Source organism: Lissotriton vulgaris, chromosome 4_1 (assembly GCF_964263255.1).
Source record: "Lissotriton vulgaris chromosome 4_1, aLisVul1.2, whole genome shotgun sequence".
Lineage (NCBI taxonomy): Eukaryota > Metazoa > Chordata > Amphibia > Caudata > Salamandridae > Lissotriton > Lissotriton vulgaris.
The window spans coordinates 1,073,627,385-1,073,651,752 of record NC_141691.1 but is presented as its reverse complement, the minus strand read 5'-3'; the positions used below and the strand labels follow the sequence as shown (position 1 = coordinate 1,073,651,752).

At 45.5% G+C, this 24,368-nt stretch overlaps 1 protein-coding gene across 1 annotated transcript in view; it reads left to right on the top strand.

Annotated features, from left to right (window-relative positions):
• Nucleotides 1–24,368, top strand: part of DNAH5 (dynein axonemal heavy chain 5) — a 5,605,957-nt gene that overhangs the window by 3,211,040 nt on the left and 2,370,549 nt on the right. The window contains exon 34 of the mRNA XM_086967405.1: nt 15,839–16,063. Coding sequence (XP_086823531.1) covers nt 15,839–16,063 — 225 coding nt within the window. The remainder of the gene's footprint in view (nt 1–15,838; nt 16,064–24,368) is intronic.

Sequence of the window (24,368 nt, the reverse complement as noted above, 5' to 3'; positions counted from 1 at the left end):
CACTTCATCTGACTGCACCGGAACCTTCTCACATCATGTATTCTGTATGGATTATAGGACATAGCTACATCCACTGGGCTCAAAGGTATGCAGCAAGCAGAAATTATCACTACCTTGATTTATCAAATGTGGAAATCAAGTGGATTGGCCAGAGAGGATTGAGATGTCATCAATTGATACCATTGGTGAAAACCTTTTTGCATTTGCCAAGCCCTGACCTCTTAATAGTGCACTGTGGTGGAAATGATTTGGGCACTATGACTGGGGTTGGTCTGGAAATGCTCTTAAAGGACACCTTTCATCAATTGATGACACTTTTTCCACAAACTGCCTTGGTATATTCAAATATATGCCAAAGACAGAAATGGAACTGGTCCAACCAATTTTGTCCACAATTTGAGAAAGCACGCAAACATGTGAATAAATCTGTTTCTGCTTACATGAGAGACTGTGGAATGGGTTCAATATACAATAACAACTTGCGTTACAACATGCAAGACATCTACAGAGGAGATGGTGTGCACTTCTCAGATGAGGGAAATAGGATATTCCTCCTGAATTTAGGACTGTGCATTGGAACCTACTTGTAGGTACCTAACTCAACCACAGAACCCAAAAGCTCTTTTCAGAGCTACCCTACCTCTGATCATTCAAAACGTTTATCTTTTTCTAACTTTTTTCACTATTTTTCACCAAAGTACGCTCCCCGGTACGCTTACCGGTGCGCGTACCGGGCGCTTCCCCCGCGAAAAATTAAAGATTTTTTTTTTTACGTTTATGAGCCTCCTAAGCCCCCCTCAGAAAACCTAGAGGGTCGAGAAGTCTCTACTGTGCCCCCTTCTAGCCATACCAAACATTGTTTGCCCTCCATCCTGTGTCTCGATTGTACCGAAACACAAAATGGAGGACTTCCGTTACGCTGCCGGTGCGCGTACCGGAGCGCGCACCTGTAAGCGCTCTATAAAAAAAGGTGGGAAAGTAATTTTCACAAAAACCACTGGAGACACTTTCATCAAATATAGAATAAGCCTTACTACATAGCAGTCCCTACCATTTGCCCAAATTTGGTGGAATTCCATTGAGACATTTAGGCTACAGGCCTGTCTAAATATCCTGAGGTAAATTACATGTCAAAAACACATATGAAATGTTAGAATTTACAACCAATTAAAAAGTTTCTTTCATTTTCTACGATTATTTCCTGACATTTGATTGGTTATGTACAAAAATATATATAAAAGAAGAGAGGGAAACACAGCCATTTTGACTACTGCTTCCAGAAGTACTTTTGAAAACAAATAACACTGACAACTTCAACTGATTTCTCCAAGGTAAGTTGTTATTTTGGAAAGTGAAGTATGTTGTGCACTTTAAGTTAATTTGAGAAAAAATATTCTGTTAGTTATATACTATCCCTCTGTAATAGTTACAGATTGAGATAGACTTCTCTGTAATAGTTATGGATTGAGTTAGGCTTCTCTGGTATAATTATGAATTTACTTCGGCTCAATCACATGCACTTTTTAATAACTCTACTTCCTGCCTGAAACCATACACTGCCCAAAACTTACTTGACTGTTAAAAACTCAAAAGTACCTGTCTAAACTTAAACCCAACAGTACCCTAACTCTACTAATATAGTTAATTTTTATGCAATTTTCAGAAAGAAAATGGAAGGAGAAAAACAAGCAAATGTTACTTCTATCGAAGTAAAAGTGGAAAATCCAGAAGAGCAAAAAGATAAAGTTGATTTCATGGATGACTCTTTGGATCAACAGTTTATAGAATGTTTGGAACAAATGGAATCATGTACTTATAATTATGAGGAAATACCGGACAATATTATGTTACAAGTTTTATTAAATTATGAAAAAGAATCAGAGGAATAAATTTATATTTAATAATTTTAAATTGTTTGAGACAATATTCATTTTTATATGTAATTCATGAAGTATTACCAAAATAATTATATTATAAAATGAGACTTATAGTATACTGTGCAACTTTTTTTCTGTTACATAGTAAGTTTACTCATAGTTACTACCTTTCTCCCACTATATTATCTCCTATGTATATTTCACACCTCTTTTTCATCATAAGGGATCAGGATAGACTACCCATGATCCCCTAGGAATTCTCAGGGAGTGCTTAAAAGATCTGTTTCTGCTTTCCAGACAGACTATGTTATGGATTCCATATACCACAAAAACTTCAATAACAACATGCAAGATATCTACAGAGGAGATGATGTACATTAAATTTAAGTTTCTGCATTGGTACCTACATGTAGGTACTTACATAAAATAAAAATAAAACAAAAAAACAATGAATAAACATAAACATTTTTGAAGTGATTTTTTTTCCCATAGTACGCTCCCCGGTGCGCATACCGGGCGCTTCCCCAGCGAAAATCGAAAAAAAAAAAAATTTTGAGACCCCGCGGGGTCCCACATCAAACCTAGGGGAACAGGGGGTGTCTACTCTGCCCCCTTATGGTCTTTTACCCCTTTGTTTTGGCCACCTCTCATGTCTCGATCCTACCGAGACACAAGATGGCGGCCGCTCCGGACTGTTTAGAATGTTTACAGACAACCGACAGCCAATCAGCTTTCCGTGCGCAAGTCGCGCCCGGTGCGCTCCCCGGTGCGCGTACCGGGGCGCGGCTCTAGATATATATATTTTTTTGAACCTAAATTACTCAAAATCCACTGGAGCACATATCTCGAGACATAGAAAAGGCACATCGGGCTACCAGTCCCTACAATTTTGCCAAGTTTGGTGTAAATCCATTCAGCCGTTCGGGCTAAAAGTGAAATCGACCGCCCTATGGAAATTAACATGGGGAAAACGCGTTTTGGGACCCCCCTTTTATCTCGGCCCCGCTTGACGAATCTCCCCCAAACTTTCAGGGAAGGACCGGGGCGCCACGAGGCCATTTTGAGGAAATTTTCAGGCAGATTCGTCAACCAAAGCCAAAGTTATTCCAAATAGAATTTTGAGATTTAACATTGAAAAAAATCCTAACTATAACTACCTACTGGCGACCGCCAGTAGGTAATATATATATATATATATATATATATTTATATATATATATATATATATATAACCTACTGGCGGTCGCCAGTAGGTAGTTATAGTTAAGAGTTTTTTTCAATGTTAAATCTCAAAATTCTATTTGGAATAACTTTGGCGCTGGTTGACGAATCTGCCTGAAAATTTCCTCAAATGTGCCTCGTGGCGCTCCGGTCCTTCCCTGAAAGTTTGGGGGGGATTCGTCAAGCGGGGGCCGAGATAAAAGGGGGGTCTCAAAACGTGTTTTCCCCATGTTCATTTATATAGGGCGGTCGATTTTACTTTTAGCCCGAACGGCTAAATAGATTTACACCAAACTTGGCAAAATTGTAGGGACTGGTAGCCCGATGTGCCTTTGCTATGTCTCAAGATATGCGCTCCAGTGGATTTTGAGTAATTTAGGTTCAAACAAATATATATATCTAGAGCCGCGCCCCGGTACGCGCACCGGGGAGCGCTCAAAGCGCGCCACGCGACTTGCGTACGGAAAGCTGATTGGCTCTCAGGTGTCTGTAAACATTCGAAACAGTCCGCAGCGGCCGCCATCTTGTACCTCGGTAGGATTGAGGTGGTAAAAATCAAAGGGGGAAATGAGCAAAAGGTGGCAGTGTACACCCCCCTGACCCCCTAGGTTTGTTGTGGGGGTCATAAAAGGGCCCCACAGGGCAAAACAAAACATTTTTGGGGGGATTTGCGCGGGGGGAGCACCCGGTACGCGCACTGAGGAGCAGACCGGGGAGCGTATCATCGAGAAAAAAGAATGACACTTTTTAAAAAAAAAATAGCATTTTTTTATAAATTGGAGGTAGTTCTGAAAAGAACTTTTTTTGTTTTTGTTGTTTTATATTTTTTTTATACTTTTTAAAACGATTTTATATTTTTTTTTATTTTTTACAGGGGAAAAACAAAAACAGGGATTCAAAAACTGCTCAACAGGAGCAAAAAAATGAGAAAATTTAGGGACAGGGAGAGCATCGGTGTTCCTGTCTCTTTATTGCAATGAGTTCAAGGCTCTGCTCCCCATAACAGAGTAGTTCGTCACAGTCCACGCATAAAAATTTTATGCCTGCAAAGACCGGCTGCACGTTAGCGACCATTCTTGCACGTGTTGTTCCTGAAGGTGTTGCTCCACCAGTGGAGGTGCTGCCGGCATCTCTTCGTGCATTCTCTGCCAGCTCCCTGACACTCTCCCTGGAATCATTTTTTGGGTGTCTTCTTTTGACATGTCTAATTAAATTGGCATTTCCAAAGCTATATTTTTTTAGAGGATTGCCTCTGGATAAAATACTGCCACATATTTTACAAGTTACTTTACTTGCATTAACTTTTTTTTGTCCTTCAGGGATGTTATAAAATTTCCAGATGAAGTGGTTCTTTGTTTTCTGGTGAGGAGGGTCCTCTTGCACAAAACCATCTGAATCACTGCTGGATGACTCCCTTGCAGCCATTGCTGTAGATCAGGAAATTAATGAGTAGATAATTCACAAAACACCTCTTGCTCTCTCCAAGTGCAAATCAATAGTGAGAGAAATGGGTGGGTTTCTCAAAATTTCGAAAAAAATAATTATTGAACCAATGAAAAGTGTTATTTTCAGGTCACATGACCAGGGGCTTCATCATTATGAAACCAAAACTGTTATGAACCAATGAAAAGTGTTATTTTCTGGTCACATGACCCGAAGTGCTTACGCGACGCGCCCCGGGGCGCGCCCAGGGGCGCGTCGCGTAAGCGCGTCAGACGCCTACGTTGCGCGATCGTATTCGCTCGAATGCTTCCGGGTGCGCTTATGCCGTGCGTATCACGGGGACGCTGCTACGCGGTACGTCACGATCATGTTTTCGTTCGTGATTTTGGCGCTTACGGAACGCTCCCCGGAGCATGCCCCGGGGCGCTTTATGAAGGAACGCTCTCGGGGCGCGCACCGGGAGCGCTTCATAGCAAAAAAAAAATTTTTTTTTAAAGAAATTGGGAAAAATAGTAGGGATTGGTAGCCCAATGTGCCTTTGCTATTCTCAAGTGGTTTTTACGAAAATTAACTTTGAAAAAAATATATATTGTGCTACATTGGGCTATATATATGTTAGAGCCGAAATGTAGCCCAAATGTAGCCCAATGTAGCCCAATGTAGCCCAAAGATGTAATATGTGACGTCATCAGCAGTGCATTGCACGCGCAAGTTAAAGTGAGTCCATCTAACTATAACGTGGGAATTTCAAAGGTTTTATGCGAGTAAAAGTTCCAGCTAACTATAACTGGTGTGAAACCTATGTTTTTTTCAGTGAATATATATATATATATATATTATATATATATATATATATATATATATATATATATATATATATATATATATATATATATATATATATATATATTAACACGAGTACCGGAATCCCAAATGAAGACTGCCACAAGAGGTTTGGATAAACAGTCAGTTTAATGGGCTTGCATGGCAGCTATTCACAACACCAAGTAACTTCTGTGCTTTAGTCCTCACCAAACGCGTTTCAAGAGCCTCCAGCTCTCTTCTTCAGTGGCGTGTGTACAATTGATAGCAGCACCAGTGTCGATGCACAGTTAATTAATCACCTGCTTCCAAAGGGGGGGGCCTGGCAGACACCACGACCTTCTGGAATTTGTAGTTCATTACGGTGTCTCATGTGGGCGCGCTGTTTTTTCTGTAAAACAAATTGTTTCCCAAGTGGGCTGAAGTTACCCAAAGTCCTAATGCTGCCCTGTTTTGTAGCCACACCATGCGCCCAAGCGGGTGTCTCCCTGTAGAGTCGCCAGCTCGGAACCTCTTCCTTGTGCGAGAAAGACTCCCTCTGGAGCCTGCTCAGGACCCACAGCTGTAGTGGTGGGCTGTCTTCGCGACCGGGAAGCAGCCGCCTTTAATTTAACACGAGTACAGGAATCCCAAATGAAGACTGCCATGAGAGGTTTGGATAAACAGTCGGTTTAATGGGCTTGCATAGCAGCTATTCACAACACCAAGTAACTTCTGTGCTTTAGTCCTCGCCAAACGCGTTTCAAGAGCCTCCAGCTCTCTTCTTCAGTGGCGTGTGTAGAATTGATAGCAGCGCCAGTGTCGATGCACAGTTAATTAATCACCAGAAGGCCGACACCACGACCTTCTGGAATTTGTAGTTCATTACGGTGTCCCATGTGGGCGCGCTGTTTTTTATGTAAAACAAATTGTTTCCCAAGTGGGCTGAAGTTACCCAAAGTCCGAATGCTGCCCTGTTTTGTACCCACACCATGGGCCCAAAGGGGGGGGGGGGGGCGTGGCCGACACCACGACCTTCTGAACTACAAACTCCAGAGGACTAAAGCACAGAAGTTACTTGGTGTTGTGAATAGCTGCCATGCAAGCCCATTAAACCGACTGTTTATCCAAACCTCTCGTGGCAGTCTTCATTTGGGATTCCTGTACATGTATATATATATATATATATATATATATATATATATATATATATATATATATATATATATATATATATATATATATATATATATATATATATATATATATATATATATATTTACACCACCTTTTCTCCACGATCCTTTGCCCCTGTACACCATCTACATTCCCGCCGTAGCCACTCGTCCTGGATTTGGCAACAGTTCAGCCTTCCTTGCAATCCAGAATGGAGCAGGGAAGATAGCGGATGGCCATTGCAGGGGCCGTCTCCCTATTCGTGCCGTTCACTACTTCTAGTCGTCAGGATACATTTTATGGCTGGTGCTAGTGACAGAAGTCGTTTCTCAAGGCTTTTGTGGGACATCACCATCCAGGTGCTTCAGGATGGTGCTGGATTTATTCTAAGCCAACAGGAACGCCGGTAGAAACGTCTACTCTGCCATCTTGTCAGGCCACGCCCCCACTGTGTGGTTCTTAGGTATCTGCGACGTGTAAAGTGTGAGCAACCTTTTTCCGGCACCAGTATTTTAAGAATCTAGAGACATATTATCAAGGACCTTGTCGCCGCTTTAGCTGGACTTTATCCCGCTAAAGCGGCGATAATTTTATCGCCCCATTAGCAAGCTGTCGCTAACAGCACTTAGCGACAGTTTGTAGGCGATAGCGAGTGGTTTGGGGCCCGCTTTGCATGTCAGCGATATTGACATGCAAAGTGGGCGTATCCAACCTGTTAGCGACTGAAAGCAGTTGCTAACATCGCTATCGCCTATTATCATCGCAGGCGTAGCGTTATAAAAATTCACGCTAAGCGCGAATATTGCTGAATACTAACGCCTGCTCAGACCACTTCTTAACCAATGGTAGTTAGATATTCAGATTAATACCCTATTGGTGTTAATGCCTGAATATCACTGGATTTCCAGCGATATTCACGCATTAAGCCGCTATCGCCGGATATTTTATCACATTTGAGATAAACATTGCTAATAGCACGTTATCTTTGCGATAAAATCCGGCAATGGACGGCAATAGAAAAAATTTCGCTAAGCTTATTTAGCGATAAATATCGCTAGTTGTTGATAATATGCCCCCTAGTGATGCAGAATATAACAAAATATGCACTGGTTGAAATAACAAAAAATCAAATGAACGCATTTACTGTGACTCACTGCAAGAATGTTGTATTGCAGCAGGCTGCACACAAGAAAAGCAAGTGTTCTGCAGGACTGTAACGCTTCAAGACACAAGTTCTCCTGTGCAAGAACGTTCTGCTGGAAAACACTTAGGCTGATTGGGCCGTATTGTAAAAATTGCAGCCCCATCAAGTATAACACCTTGGAGGTTAAACTAGCTCAAATCAGGTCATTTTCTTGCATTACAGCATGTGCGCAAATTGGCACGCATGTTTCAGCTGCTTTCCTCGTGCTTCGATGATTGCCAACAGCAGTACTAAAGTTCGGAGCTGGGCCCTATGGAGCTAAATTATTCCAGATTAGAACATTGGAATGTTGGGAGCTCCATTGCAGACTATGGAGTGCTCTCTGCTTCTATGGGCCGGTAAAGGCCTGCAGAGCAACATTCCAATGTTCTACAAAGGCTTCTCGAAGTTCGAGGGGATTTATATCCCCTCGAGCTTCGAGAACCCTTTGTTTAATTTGTTAGAACATTCTGCCCTCTAGTGGCAGAATGTTCTAATAGCCTTATTGCCCTTCGTAGCAGGGCTATACCGGCTATTAAAGTCCAGCTGTTTCGTTAAAGTCCCTCGCCTTCGGCTCGGGCCTTTAACAATTCAGCAGGCCTTTAATAGCCGGTGTAGCCCGCTATGGCGGGCTATAAGGCTATAATCGAACATGACTTTGTTAGCATTCAGCTGCTGCTCAGAGACCAGAGAGAGGTATTGTCAGGATCACAGGCTGGGCTCTAACTTTCTCTGCTTCAGCAAGGTGCGTGTCTGATGGAAGAGACACTTTAAGCTCACAGACTATCCTGCTGAACACAGTCTGTCTGAAGCTTATGGGATCCGGTCTGCGCCATGCTCTAAATAAATGGGAGAGAGAGGTAGAGTCTTCTAATCAATCTATTTTCTGTTTCTGCAAGCTGTTTTGGGGTTGAATTACCTCTTTTCGTCTGCAAAAGCTAATTAAATATTATAATTGTTCCTAGTCGATCTAGCACATTTTCCGGTAAAAAAAAATTTTTTTCCGGTGGGGATTTGTATCCCTGCATCGCAGAGACTTGATTTAACAGAAGGTCACAGCTGCATGGTATAATCTTTGCCTTTGACCTATGAATGCAGACTAAATAAACATGTGGAACTCCTGGTTGAAAACATTATCAGATAGAATTTGGCTTATTGGCATTGTTGGCTTTTGGCATGGATACCAGGCATTCTGACGTGGCACAATTTTCTCTAGATAACTGTACAATTGAAACACATTAATATTTACAATTTATTAAATGGTGAGTGTCACTGCTATTCACCGATGCGATGATTTACTCTTCCATTTGCAGCCATAAAATGAAAGTGACTGAGTTTGCATGCATTTGAAAAAGTAACCAAATGGCTTGATTATTGTTAGTTATGGCCCACAACTATTCCCAGCACTATTGAGTCCTAGCTTAAACATCTGGAGCTCTGCAGCATTATGTTGACCATCTCTGAGAAGTATCCCATTATATGAGCATATCTGCTTCGTTCTACTACCAATAAACTATTTTTTATTTATATTTATTTAGAGTTTTATAGAGCGCGAACCAGACCCATGAGGGTATCAGAGCGTTTTACAGGATAGATAGGCGGTAAACAAAGGACTTTGTGGGAGAAGGATACAGTTAGGATAAAAGCAGCGTGATACATTGTACAAAGAGGCAGGCAATTTCAATCCCAGGATACCTGTGGGACAAAAGGCAGGAAAAAACATTTAAAATAAGAATCTCAGTGAGGGTGAATATCATCAAGAAGACCATGGATACTGCCGAGATAGTGGGGGAAACCGGGACACTGAGGTGCAAGTAATGCAGCGTTAGGGGAGGAATTTGCCCATGAGGAAACATTTGGCTTCTTTTTTTAAGCGAGTCAGAGAGGGAACTTTTCTGATGGTGGGCGGGAGAGAGTTCCAGATTCAGGGAGCGGCCCCGGAGAAAGCCCGATTGTACGTTTTTTTTCCCCGTAGGCATGACAGTTGGAGCAAAAGGTCTCTGGAAGATCGGGAATTTCTGGCTACTCCGGATATCACACGTTTCTGGGCCAAATATGCCGGGGAATTGGAGTATAGAGCCTTGTAGGTGATGCAAGCCAGCTTAAGTTGGATCCTGGCCTTGAGAAGAAGCCATTTTAGAGCATTCAAGTGGGGAGAGATGTGGTTGAATTTCTTTGATCCAGTTAAGAGTCTTATGGCAGCGTTGAGGCAAGCTTTCAGTGGGGCCAACAAGCTCTTGGGTAGACCTGTGAGGGTGGAGCATCCATATTCTAATCTGGAGATCTCTAGCGCCTGGTTTGCCATTTTTAGGTCGGGAGTGTCGAGGAAGGGTTTCAAGTTTCTTAGGTAGCTCAGGTGAAACCTGGCGGTTTTGGCCATCGAATTGATATGGCCACGCATATTCAAGCTGCCGTCAAGGGTTATTGCAAGTGATTTGGCAGAGTCTACAATGATAGGGGTGTAGTTTAACGTTGTGATAGCCTTGAGGCATTCTTGAATGTCTGGGTTGTTTTTGTTTGGTGAGATGAGGAGAAATTCTGTATTTGTAGCGTTGAGTTTTAGCTGGTTAGAGGTGAGCCAGTGTACAGTCAGCTTCAAGGCCTCATTCAGGGAGATAATGTCCTCGGGAGAAGAGATTTTAATGTAGATCTGTGTGTTGTCGGCATACATGTGGTAGGCGATATTGGTGGTACGAAGCAACTCTGTGAGCGGTTCAAGGTAAAGGTTGAAGAGGGTTGGGGACAGGGTTGATCCTTGGGGAACTCCAACCGTGATCGGAGTGGGAGTGGATAAGGTACCGTTGATCAGGGTTCTCTGTGAACGAATCTGGAGAAAGGACCTGAACCATTCTAGAACCGTGCTGTCCAGTCCCATCCTGAGTTTGAGGCGTTCGAGGAGTGTTTCGTGGTTAACAGTATCGAAAGCCTCTGGACAAGGGGAGTGATGTTCAGAAAAAAACTGCACCCAGGGGCATCTCTCAGAGCCTAGAGATCTCATACCTCAGGGGTAGTCAGGCACGGGGCACGGAGGGTCCAGTAGTCTTGTGTCACCCGGCACTCCTCAACAAACCTCTGCAGCAAGTTGCTCACGCGTCCGTAGATCAGCCTAGCGAGGTCGGAGGTCAGGCTGCGAGGGTGCAGGCTGGGGCTGAAGCGGCGGTCGTTCCCGGGTAAGATGATAGCTTAATTCAATTTCAGCGATATGTGCCAGGCAGGAATACAATCCGGTCCGAGGGCAGGAGGGTGGAGAGCTGGTTAGGTGGTTTTTACGGGAATAGCTACCAAGTTGGTAATCCCCAAACCCGGAGCCTCTCCGGAGGCTCCTACTCAGCGGCCATCTATCACTCGCATTGTCACACATAAGGCATTGAAAGGTTACACATAAGCACACTAAAACATAGAAATGTCACACTTGACCATTCTGAATCCTTAGCAGCTATGCAGTTGCAAGTTGTCAATGTTGTAATCATAAACAGTGCTGGTATGAGCAGCTACTGTTTTCCGAAACTCTGGAGAATTTTACAGTTTTTTAGTGCAACCTTGTTTTCCCCTGCCAAGTTTCACAGGTTGTGCTAGGGGTAGCAGAAACAGTGCCAGCAGAGCCTAGTCAAATAGCATAGGCCTCCTCACTCAGACTACATTTGTATTTAGTCTACTTGCCTTTTCTCAACTCTGCGTTTTGCATACTATAAAGTAAGGGGCTTATTTATAAGAGCCCTACATCACTTTTGCACCACATAAAGTGGTAAATGCATGATGCAGGGCTCTCTTAAAGATTTATGAAGCCACGCAAAGCCACCCTGCGTGGCTTTGAGTGGCCTTATAAATCAGCTGCAACTGCCTGGCATGAGGTACATTTGCTGAAAGCATTCCCTCCCCTTGACAAAGAGGCATTCTTAACTATCTCTGCCCTTGTCAAGAGTGGATCTCCTAGGGATCCTGTTCCCCCTAAAATTTTGAAATTAGTAGTTGGCTCTGTAGGTCCCTTTCTCACAGATTTGATTAACTCTTCATTGTCTTCTGGGAGGGTCCCCTCTTTATGGAAAAGGGCTCTGGTAAAGGACTTGTTGAAGAAGCCTGGCTTAGATGCCGATTGCCTTGCAAATTACCAACCCATTTCACTTTTGCCTGGGTCGGTAAAATCGCAGAGAAACACGTCAACATGGCTCTTTCTAGGCACCTAGAAGCTGGAAAGCTCCTGCATCCATCTCAAACTGGGTTTCATCCTTCTCAAGGGACTGAAACAGCCTTGCTGGCAGTCGTAGAAGACTCCAGAAAGATTCTTGATGCTGGCGGTTCCCTAGCAGTGTTATTAATGATACTTTATTTGATTTAAAAAATCATAAAAGGGTGGACTTACCACCATGCAAGCGGAATTTACATCATAAAAACAACACAAAATCAACTTTAAATCAAGTTAGGAATTAATATCATGCTATACAAAAATAGCGGGGAAAAGGTCTAACAGGAAAAGAATAAAACGAATGATGTGAGTTCTTGCTAGGGACACATTAATTTTGACTCATGATGAAAGGGAAAGAAATAAAAAGTATAAAATAATGATAGTTCAAACAAGAGTCTCGTTATTTTTAACTCATGATACGAAAAGACAACCGTTTAGAGGAGAGGGGAAGAGAGTGGAAAAGTCTGTGGCCTGCCCAAGCCTGGCCTACTGTCCAGAGACCTCGATGGATGCTGCCCTTTTTTCTAGCTCTATGGCGTCGAGATTCAAAAATGTTATGGTTTTACATGAGAGTTCTATCCAAGATCCACTTAGGCATCTTATCACCGCCGCCCTGCAAGTTCTCACCTGGGCTTCTCTTAGAAGAGATCGAAGAAGCTTTTTTCTTAGATTTTGAAGTACCGGGCATATGCATATAAGGTGCAGTAAAGACTCTGCGCCGTTGCCACAGAGGCGGCAATCGGTAGTTGCCCACAACCGTAGCCATTTGGGAGTGAGGTCTTTGGACGAGAAGCAACCCAGCCTTAATAGGCTTAATTTCCTTTTATAGTGGTCCCTGAAGCATTCTTTCAAATAATCCTGAGGTTTTAGGTAGGTATATGACGGCAAAACGATCCAGGCGTGGCTTTTGCCAGCCACTGCTGCTTTATCCATGAGTAGTGATGTTTGTTTAACTGCTTTCTTGATTATCAGTTTGAAGGCGGAATAACTAATGGGCAGACGCCAAGATTCTTCTAGTTTTAGTGCCTCCAGAGCTTGCCTCAAGATCTTGTATGTTGAGTCTGGTAGCCCGGCCTGTTTTTCGACTTCTAACCAACAAAGGTGGGCCAGGGATTTGTCTTCTGCGTCCCTCATGCGCCAATAATATTTGGCGAGTGCTCCTTGTCTTGCTGGGAGCTGGTTAGTAAGACCGAACTCCAAACGAATTTGGGCTTGCGAAATATGTCTCGGGATTGAGAAAAGAGTTTTAAACAGCCTGGATTGGGCGAGATTTAACGCTTTGGCGTCCCGGATTGCCAGTAGTTCAGAGCCGTATGTCAGTGATGGCAGAAATTTGGCGGCCACGATGTTGAGAATGTGGCCGGTGGAATGTCCGTTTAATTGCTTTTGAACAGTTTTGAAAGCAAATTGAAGCTGCTTAGCTTTGGATTCCCCTTGTTCTAGGTGCTGTTTAAACTTTAGTCGGTGGTCAAATAAGATTCCTAGGTATTTATAATGGTCTACCTGGATTAGAGGGGTAGAATTTATCTCCCAGACGAAAGTTGTTTTGTTTTTTCTGGAGCCACAGAAGCATATGATGTTAGTTTTCTTTAGGTTTATAGTCAGTTGTGCGTTCGAGAGGTACTGCGACAGTTTGGAGATCAAGCGTTGTAGACCGATGGGGTTTTTTGAGAGGAGCACAATGTCGTCTGTGTATTGGAGACTTTTTATAGGTGAGTCGGCCAATTTTGGTGGGTCTCCCTGGATGGTGCTTAGGGCACTTACTAGGTCCGCGGTATAGATGTTAAAGAGGCTGGGGGCCAGGACGAAGCCTTGCTTTAAACCGTTGGTTGTATGGAATTTCATTGTCAGGCGTCTACCATCTCCTTTTTTCACTTGGACCCAGGTGTCTGTATAGAACTCAATAATTGCTCCCAGCAACTTTGGCGCACGCCCCAGCAGTGATACTACTAGATCTTAGAGCGGCATTTCATATGGTTAACCACTGTATCCTAATTTATCGACTCCAAGATCTGGGTGTGACGGGAATAGCTCTTGAGTGGCTGCGCTCTTTCCTGGAGGGTAGATCCTTCCAGGTCTTTGAGGGTGAGGCCATTTCAAGCCCCTGGCCCCTTAAATGTGGAGTGCCTCAGGGGTCGTCCCTGAGTCCCACTCTTTTCAATGTTTATATGGCCCCTCTTGCTGATGTCGTCTTACCCTTTGGGGTGCATATTATTACATATGCCGACAACACTCAATTGGTGGTGGCATTTAACCACAAAAGCAATTCCTCTATTGGCCTTGGCCCATGCCTCGAGGAGGGTATGAGGTGGATGTGCCAGTCCCATTTAAAATTGAATGGTGACAAGACCGAGCTCATGTTGCTCGGTAATCCCTCCCCCCTCGAGGACTCCTCTATTTGGCCAGCATGCATGGGTCCTGTGCCTGCCCCCAAATCCGAAATAACGAGTTTGGGTTGCTGGCTTGATTCCGAGCTTAGTTTTCGAACCCAAGCAAGGAAAGTTGTTGCTTCCTGCTTTGGCATTCTAAGAATGCTGCGCAAAGTGTTGCCTTTGCTACGCCTCAAGCAAGTAAGCTTGTGGTTCAGGCTCTTATTCTATCTCGCCTGGACTATGGAAATGCTCTTTATCTCGGTGCACCCTCTGTGGTGTTTAAGAAACTGCAAACCATGCAAAATTGTGCTGCAAGGATCCTTGAGAGGACTCCAAGTCGCCAATCAGCCAAACCTGCCCTTAAGTCTTTACATTGGCTTCCTATCAAGGAAAGAGTCAACTTCAAAGCCCTCTGCACCACCCATAAGATGCTAGGGGTTGTGAGACCTGCTATTATTTCTTCCGTTGTTCAGCCCTATCAAGCAACAGACAGCTACGTTCAAATGACCCCCATTTGGCGTCTGTCCCCAGAATCAAGAGGTCCAGAAGTGGCGGCCGGCTCTTTTCCTATAATGTCACTAAACTCTGGAACTCTTTGCCGCTTCCGCTACGTAAAGAATCAGACCACAATGTTTTCCGCAAGAGGCTTAAAACCTGGCTTTTCCCCAACTGATCTGCCACAGCTTGGTGCGGTTCTCTGCCCTAGCGCTGGGATGCCCTCGGTTAACCATGCACTTTACAAATGCTTTTTCATTTCATTTCATTTCTAAGGTGATCCAGCCCAAATCTCTGCATCACCTTACTCTGCACACAGGAGGTGTCCCTTCCTGCACAAAAACAAACCTGCCTGCAACGGATGCACCCTTGGGTGCCTACTTTGGCACTGGGCTGCCGAAACGACGCCAGCTCATGCAGGAAGGACAGGAATGCATTTTCACTTCGTTGTAGGGCAGCACAACAAGGTGTCTTGCTGCATTGCTCTATGCCAAAATGCCATACACGAGGCCCTAAATGAGCAGCATCCCATCCATGGGGGAATTTTATCTATCATTCACTTAATGTTGTCAACAATTCATGTTTGAGGTATTATGGAAATCCTGTGAAATGGTTCTGTTCATGACATCAGTTAGATGCGGGGCATGTGGACAGAAGGTAGGCACATATATAACTGGATTTGATTTCATGTCGGTAATTTATATATCCAGTGACATGAATTCCAATGTAATTTCTGCCTTGTATTATTCACCATTGTTTGTCACGGTAATTCTCATGATGTACTGTGCAGGGTATATGTCATTTTCCCACATTATTCAATCATCTATCAATAGTGAGTATTTTAATTATTTGCTGCATGCCAAACATTCTTCAGGGCTGATAAAGATTCAAGGAGTGCGTTATAAAGGTGTATTTAAATTAGTCACATTAATCTTGTTATAAAGTTGTGATACATATTTGATTATAAAAATACATTTTCGTGTAAAAAAAAAGTGAAAAGTGTCCGACCTTTTCTGGAAAGCCAGCCTTTCTAGCTATGGAAAATTCTGAATGTGTTTCCCCGTTTTTCTTTTTTGATTTTTGAAAGGTTGGCCTCCTTGGAGTCCAAATGATTTGGACAAGAGACGCAGAGGAGGCGTTGACTAGTGCTAAATACGACAAAAAGATAATGCAGAAGACAAACCAGTCCTTTCTGGAGCTGCTAAATACCCTGATTGATATGACAACGAAAGATCTGAGCTCCATGGAACGCATCAAACATGAGACACTGATCACTATTCACGTACACCAGCGGGATATATTTGATGACCTGGTATGTATCTTTTTCATTCAGTTTTACTTCAAATTTTGGAAACTAATGTGACCAGTCCCACCACTTGTTTGCTCTCAATCTTTTTAAAGTGTTAATAGTGAAAGTATTCGGGCGACAGGCAAATGTGCCACACTAAAAAAAAAAAAATGAAGACTACTGCTTAAAGTATGTCTCTACCTTACCTACAACGAGCCAATGCTAGTTTTCACAATGTTTCCTCAGTGTTCTGCAGCTGTGTTACTATCAGCATCTTCAAATTAAATATTTGGTTTGGATAGTTTTAGTTATGTAATAGAAATTGTGCATACATCACGATTATTGGGTTAACCATTTCGCTGAGTTTTTCGATTCTCCTATGTTAGGCCCTGTACAGCAGCCATTTCAGAATTATTTTTCTTAAAGTAACTAATACATCCTTCTAATATTTTCATCATGCATGTGCTGCAGGAATTTTTCTGTCATTTTTCCAAATGTAAAATCATTCCAAGGTGACTGCTTTGCTTTCGCGCACGTGCCTGTCAGCTTTTATGTTTGTGGTTTGGACCACTACATGGTGAGGAAGCAGCAAAGGGTGTTTAGCTGCACTGCCTGTGGGGACAAGGTAATAAAAGTGGCCTGGACAGGACTTCTTGGTCCTCAGCCAGCCCTCGAACTGAAGTATTCTGTATGTGTAGTCATTCATCATTGAGCCTGCAAACACAACAAACTGGTGACTACTGGGTTCTTAGCTGTGCGGGACAGGGTTCCTGCTCTCTGGCGGTTTGCCTGCTCTGCTCCCGCTGGTGGCGGGGGTGTTTATCTTGCTGCTCTGACAGCGCTGCCAGTGTCGGTTCTGGCTGCGGAGCTCTCTTCCTGCTGCTCCTACGATGTGACCACGCCCAAGTTCTAAGGATGCCCATGGCCGACATGCTGACAATGGGTTGTTCAAAAAAACTAGCTAAAGTGCATGCCACACATATGGAAGCGACTCTGCAACGTCAGGTGAAAACGGAACCGGTTAATGTGGTCAATAGCGAGAAGAAGCGCGGGTAGAGGTTCAAGTTGACTCCCAAGATGTGTTACGGATGCAGCGGGTCATATCCACACCAGGCACCCTGCCTTGCTCACGGAAAACGATGTTCAGCCTGTAACAAACCTAACCACTTTTCCAAGGTATGCAGTTCACCCACGCCAAATAAAGTGCTGGAGCCTCTGTGGGAGGCTGGCCTAGTATATAGTGCACACTTATTTAAGTGAAGCACCCTGCACTAATCCAGACAACCCTTATGGTTATTTTATTAGTCTTAGACAACCATAGAAAGCTCTCTAAGTGGTAGCTCTAGAGAGCCGTCTTCAGGCTTAGTCCAGAATGAGTGTAAAGTAGCTTGTTTTACCAGTACAAACAATATAGTGTAGGTTAAGTGAAAAAGAACCACACAGTGTATTTATAAAAATATGTATTTATTATATATCACATTGCAATATTTCTTCCCGGAGATATATTCACAATACACACAATACTTAACAATAGAAAAGGGAAGTAGCAAAAATAATCAGTGGTCTCCAGGGGGAGACCAAACCATATACTAATAAAGTGGAATGCGAACTGTGACCAAAGTAGAGACTGGACCCAGAAGAGTTAGAAGAGCCGGGGACCCAAAGAGCTATTTAAGGTAAGTACCCAGGAACCACACGGAGGCCGTGTGCAGAGTGGAAACTCCACCATGTGCTCATTGCAAGTCAATGGGGAAGTCACTGTTGCAGCTTTCAAAAAGTAGGACCCTTCCCAGAGGACTCTGAAGAAACCTCGGGATAGATGGAAGGTTGGAGAGTCACTCCACCTGTAGATACCACAGGAACCAGGATACCTACACCAGGTAAGCTGGGTGCCTAGGTGTGAAGTGACATCCAAAACCGCTGCACACCACAATGGAGGAATTCACTGAAGAAGCTGCTGGCGAAGAAGGTGAAAGAGTGCAGTGGAATCCAACAGTGGATTCTTGACGAGGAGTACCTGCAAAAAGAGGGGGCAGAGTCTATGCCACTCTGGACTGACCAGGATGCATCAAAGACCAATGACCAACGATGACGGAAGATACAGAAGAGTTGATAGTGCCCTTCTTGCTGCAGCTGTGAGGACCAGACGACGCTGTGGAAGACAACGAGCGTTCACAAGCTGTCTCCCTTCGGAAGTCAAGAGCCAGGGGTTTGGTGTGCGGCAGGAGCACCAACAAGCAATGGCAGCAGTAACAGATGAGGAAAGTGACTAAGGTGAAGTGTCGGGACCAGCAAGGAACCAGGAACTCACCACATGCAGAAAAGACTGAGCAGGCCTGAGCAAGCAGGGGATGCCACTGAAGCCAAGGAAGACCCTCAAGATGACCCACAGGCCAAAGGCACAGAAGTTGCAAGAGGACCTTGAGCAGCTCACCAAGAATGCTAGCCCACAGAGGATGCAGTGAGGATGAGGAGCTTGGTAGCAAGAGATGCTTGAGGTTGGAGCTTCTTGGGGCCCAAAGATCTCTGGCAGGGTCGGACTGGGAACACAAACCAGCCCTGGCAATTGAGTCAGGCCGGCGGGGGGGGGGGTGCTTTTGCTGCAAGGGGCTGAAAACTGGCCCCGATAACAATAACGGCTCCTCAGGGATCCAAAACCAGCCCCCACCCTTGTGGCCCACCGGGGAAGCGCCCGGTGCCCGCTACGGCCAGCAGTACGGCCCTGATCTCTTGGTGAAAAGAGTCAAAAAGCCTTTGCAACAGCAAGTCGATGCGGTGCACAGCGATACTCCTACAGCGGTTCCGACGAGAGATACTGGCTTAAAATTTGCTGTGAAGACAGCACAGGCTGGACTGGGTGTTTCAGAACCACCACCTGTTTTGTTGAACCTCTCTGTAGGAACATCAGACCAGTCAGCTTTGTTGCGATGCCTGCAGATGCAGGGAAGTAACTCCTTCACTTCAAGGGAGATTCCTTCAGGTGTTTTTGATGTCCACAGGCCTGTAGAAGATCCTGTATGGAGCACAGGCACAGATGACACAGACGACTGGCAGGACGACGAGACCAGGGGTCTTTCCCAGTTGCAGTCTTGGTTCCCAAAACAAAGTCTAGCGAAGTCCAAAGTGTCCAGTCAGTTGAAGATGAAGTGCTTTCGGATTGGAATATTGTCCCACAATAAGTCTAAGGAATCACCCACAGGTATGCTCTTAAGTACCCTAAGGATAGGGTTGGGATGTTCAGGGGTCCCTCCCACAGGAGATGCGGGACAATGGGGAGGATACTCCAATGTCCTTTGTCCTGTTTCACCCCGGAGCAGGCGCCAATGGCTCCCTGAACTGGTCCCAACTGGATTATACAAGGAGGGTACCAGATGTGCCCTTCAAAACATTCTAGTGGCACTGGCAATCTCCCCCACCCTGGCCCAATACACTTAGTCCAGTCTGGGAGGTGGTCACATCTCCCGGTGACAGGAAACCTTTTGTACTGTCTTCCCCTGTTTGAGCCTGGCTCAGGAGCAGGAGGGCAGAATGTTATGTTATGTTATATTATCTTGGTTTTGTATAGCGCACGGCTACTCAATGAGTGTCCCGGCGCTTTGAATGCACACCTATATCACAACATAACAGGAAAAAAACAGTGAAAAAGGAAAGATCCAGATAAACCCCAGAGGTGACAACTCAGAAGTAAAAAGCCAGGTTTTAAGACCCTTCCTAAACGCCAATAAATTTGAAGTGCCGCGCAGTGTCACTGGCAGCGTGTTCCATAACTGCGGGGCCAGCAGTCTAAAAGATCGGCCTCCAATGCGTGTCTCTAGTCGGCAGCAGACATAGTTTGCTGTCTGGGTCTTGAAGACTGGTACCAGGAACACTGAGGGCCTCCCGGAGGAGCTTTACAGTGCATGGAATCACACCTCCAACACTGTTTATGGTGTTGCGGTATGATCCAACATGTTTGATGCCAAACATAACAGGGTTCGTTACAGCCAGTTTAGAGATAGCAATTGCGTAATGACACCTGGCCACTCTATGTTTTGTAATAGCTAAAGTTCTTACAACCCGTGTGAATGGACTCTGAATGGACTCCGTGAATTGTAGGGGTGTCCTGCTCATGCAGGGGCACCCTCACACTTATAACCGAGCACCCTGCCTTTAGTTTTGAAAGGCCTGCCTTAAGGGTGACTTAAGGGTTTTAAGTGCAGCGACCTCAGATATGAGGAAACTCAGATGCGGAGTACCCCAAGGATCCTCCCTCAGCCCCACCCTCTTGAACGTCTACATGGCCCCCCTCGCAACCATCCTCAGAAACCACTGGCTCAACATCGTCTCCTACGCCGACGACACCCAGCTCATCCTATCCCTCACCAAGGAACCCGACAATACCAGGTACAACTTCCAAGATGGGATGAAAGTCGGGTCTGGTGGCTCAGTGGGCTAAAGCAGCCACTGCAGGGGCCTGTGTTCGATCTAATGGTCACAGGTTCAAATCCCGGTGGCTCCACTCAGCCCTTCCTCCATTTGAAGTCGATAAAATGAGTACCATTGAGTTGGGTAACAATAAACATCTGTTATTCAGCGCCAGGATACCTTCCGGTAATCGTGCGCTTTACAAATACACCTGTTATGTTAAAGCTGTTGTGACCTGGATGAACAACAGCTGCCTGAAGCTCAACCCGGACAAAACAGAAGTCCTCATCCTAGGCTCCAATCCTTCTTCATGGGACAACACCCTCAGAAGCCCAGCCACCCCAACGGACCACTCACACAACCTCTGCATCATTCTCGTCTCTACACACATCATGAATCGCCAGATCAACACGGTGTCCTCCGCATGCTTCAACACCCTCCGCATACTTCACAAGACGTTCAGGTGGATCCCCCCCGATTCCGGGAAAACCATCACCCACGCACTCATCCCCAACAGACTGGAAAACGGCAACGCTCTCTATGCCCGAATCAACAAAAAACTCCTCCACAATCTCCAGACCGTCCGGAACACCGCATACAGACTCATCCTCGACATCCTACAACACAACCACATCACCCAACACTTCCGCGACCTCCATATCTTCCTGTGGAAAGAAGAATAACCTTCAAGCTGTTCACACACGCCTACAAAGTGCTCCACAACACGGGACCCCAATACCTCAACAACTGAATCGCCTTCTATGTCCCCAAGAGTAACCTCTGCTCAGCCGACCTTGCCCTAGCCACTGTCCCTCGTTTCCACAGGACCAGAGCAGGTTGAAGATCCTTCTCCTACCTCGCAGCCAGGACCTGGAACGAACTCCCCCTTCACCTCCGATGAAGCCCTACACTGCCCCAATTCAGAACGGACCTCAATACCTGGCTCTTTCTATGACCCTAATGGAGCTACTCACACACCCCAGAGTCTTGAGACCCTAATGGGTGAGTAGTGTGTTCCACAAAACCCTGAGCGATTGATTGATTGATTGATTAATTGAGCACCGGCGTACACAGGCTGCAATGGCAGGCCTGTGGTCACAATTTGAGTTGTCTCCCATGGGTGGCACAATACAAGCTTCAGCCTATGGGAGATCCCTGGTGTACCTATGCCCTGGGTACCTCAGTGCCATACACTAGGGACTTATAAGTTCAAGTTCAAGTTCGGAATTTGTATAGCGCACTACTCACCCAGAGGGTCTCAAGGCGCTTGAGGGAGGGTGCGTGCATTATATATCGAATAGCCAGGTTTTTAGCTGTTTTCTGAAGGAGAGGTGGTTCTGTGTAAGGCGGAGGTGAGAGGGGAGAGAATTCCAGGTTTTGGCCGCTAAATAGGAGAAGGATCTTCCTCCCATGGGGGATCTATGGATGCGTGGAATTGCGGGGAGGGCTTGATTGGATGAACGTAGTTGGCGGGTGGGTGAGTAGAAGGACAGTCGTGTGTTGAGGCATTCAGGTACACTAGTAGCCAAACTGGGGTGTACCTAAGTACTAACCATGTCCAATTCAGGGAAGAAGCACAGAGACTGGGGTCCTGATTACCAAGATCCCAGTCAGACTAGTCAGTAAAACATAATGACACCAGCAAAAAGTGGGGGTGACCATGAAAGCAAATCTTACTTTTATACACACACTCATCCTAAGTGCACTGAACTAAATTCAGGCACTAATGGGCATAAAAGCCAAACCTTGAGGATCTAGTCCAGAACCCTAGTTTATTCAACAGTGGGTGCTGAGGAAAACACATATTTTCTTAGCAGTACCCCGCGTGCCGGTAGGTGGCGTCAATCAACTCTCCACATAATGTCATATGGCATCACGTTCATCATCGCAACATCTGTGTCATCTATATAGGTGGCCACTTAATGCACTGGCGTCAATTCTTTTCTTTCCGTATCAGTCAGCGCAGATCTGTCGAAGGCAGCAACCCCCTGTAATTTATCGACATTTTTTTCGACATTTTGTCAACCTTTTCTTGATGTGTAGGATGTCCAGAAAGACCTCAGGGTTCAAACCGTGTGGCTCCTGTCACCACTCCATATCGGTTACAGACCTCCACCTTGTGTGTCTTTGGTGTCTTTGGTGCCTGGAGCACAGCCACAACCCAAAGTTGTGCTCCGACTGCCTGGCCATGGCGCCGAAAGCTGTGAGGGAGTGGTCCCTAAAGCTTTTTGCAGCCTGGAATCTGGCGCCTTGGAGATCTGGTTCCTGCTCTCGGTCTTGGTCAAGAGGAAGATCCAAGCACCGCTGTGGGGGATTCAAGTCTTTGTCCTCCCATTCAATATCTTTGAAGGGATCAGGTACGAAGCTCCATAACAAAAACGAGTTGTGGCGTTGAAGGCCCTGCTCCACAGAGTGGTTGCTTGGGTTGGCTGCCACATTTCTTCCCTTTCCTGCGACCCCCACCCAGTTATAAGAGTTTTATGATGCCTTGTGCGCCAAATTTGGACTGCCTGACCCTGCTGGCGCACTTCGGGCCCCACAGGCTCAGCAGAAGAATTCTCATGGATCTCTTTCCAGATCTAGACCAGATTGTTGCAATTATTCGTACTTCTCCGATGACACGTCTGATGCCGAGATACTTGATGTTGTCGGCACCTGCCTGCGGCGCCAGCCTCATTCTTAACCCCTACAACACAGAGCCTGTCGGGCATCCAACGACGCAGAGACTGGTGCTGACAGAGCCTTCTCACCCTTATTCGGAAAGGCTAGTATTGGAGGAGGATTGGGAGGGGACACAGGACACCATAGAAGTCCCTCCTTAAACAGAAGAAATGGACTGGTATGAGGAACTGGATAGTGGCAGTGGTTTGGATACTTGGCTACGGAGGAGGGAGCTTCCTTTGCCATGGTGGTGCATAGGGCTGCAGAGGTCTTGGACCTGCAGCTTCTTACTGTGGCAGTCAAGACCAATGTCTTGACAGAGGTCCTGCATCCTGGTGTCTCCACCAAGAAACTCTTGCTGCCAGTTAACGAGGCCTTGACTGATGTTCTTCTAGGGACCTGGTCCAAGCCCAGCACAGAGGCTCCTGTGAATATAATATTTGCCTGCCACCACCCCCCTTCACCAGGCGACCCAGCTTTCCTCACCTCTCACCCAACCCGAGGGCTCAGTGGTCCAAGCCTCTACTTCTCAGGGCATGTTCTCTTCTGTACCCCTGGATGTGTATCCAAGAGGTTGGATAGCTCGGAAAGTAAAACAATTTTTCCACCAGCCTAGCATTGCGATCAGTAAACACAGCATGCTTATTGGGCCGTCACTTCAGTTCCCTGTGGGATACAGTTGCACAAGTGCTGCCTCTTGGAGGAGGCCTGGGCTATCCTCTCCCATGCTCTTCTAGACGGGAAGGAAGCAGCAAAGTTTTCTATGCGCCGTGGCCTTGATACAACTGAATTGCTGGGCAGAGCGATTTCATCGATGTTGGCAGTTAGGTGCCATGCCTGGCTGAGAACATTGGACTTCTTGGGGAATGACAAAGAAAACCTGATGAACATGCCCTTTGAAGGCTCTGGTCTCTTCGGAGACAGGGTGGAAGCAGCGCTAGAGCGCTTCAAGGAGTCATGATGTATGACCAAGTCCTTGGGCCTCTCTATATCCTCCTGTCCTGCGTTTGCCTTTCGCGGCTACGGAAGGAGTTTCCAACTGCACCAGCCATATGCTAGCCAGAGGACCGCTCAAGTTCTGCAACCTCTGCATGGCCATGGGTGCAGTTCACCCCAACCTCGTGGGTCGGATGGCAAGAAGTCAGGTCAGGCCTGTGGGAAAGTGGTTTTCTGTTGCAGTAACACCTCTCCCCCACTTTTTGCCTGATTTCTGATTCACTTTTACTTGATGTGCCCTGGGTCCCTGCCAATCAGGTGCCCAGGG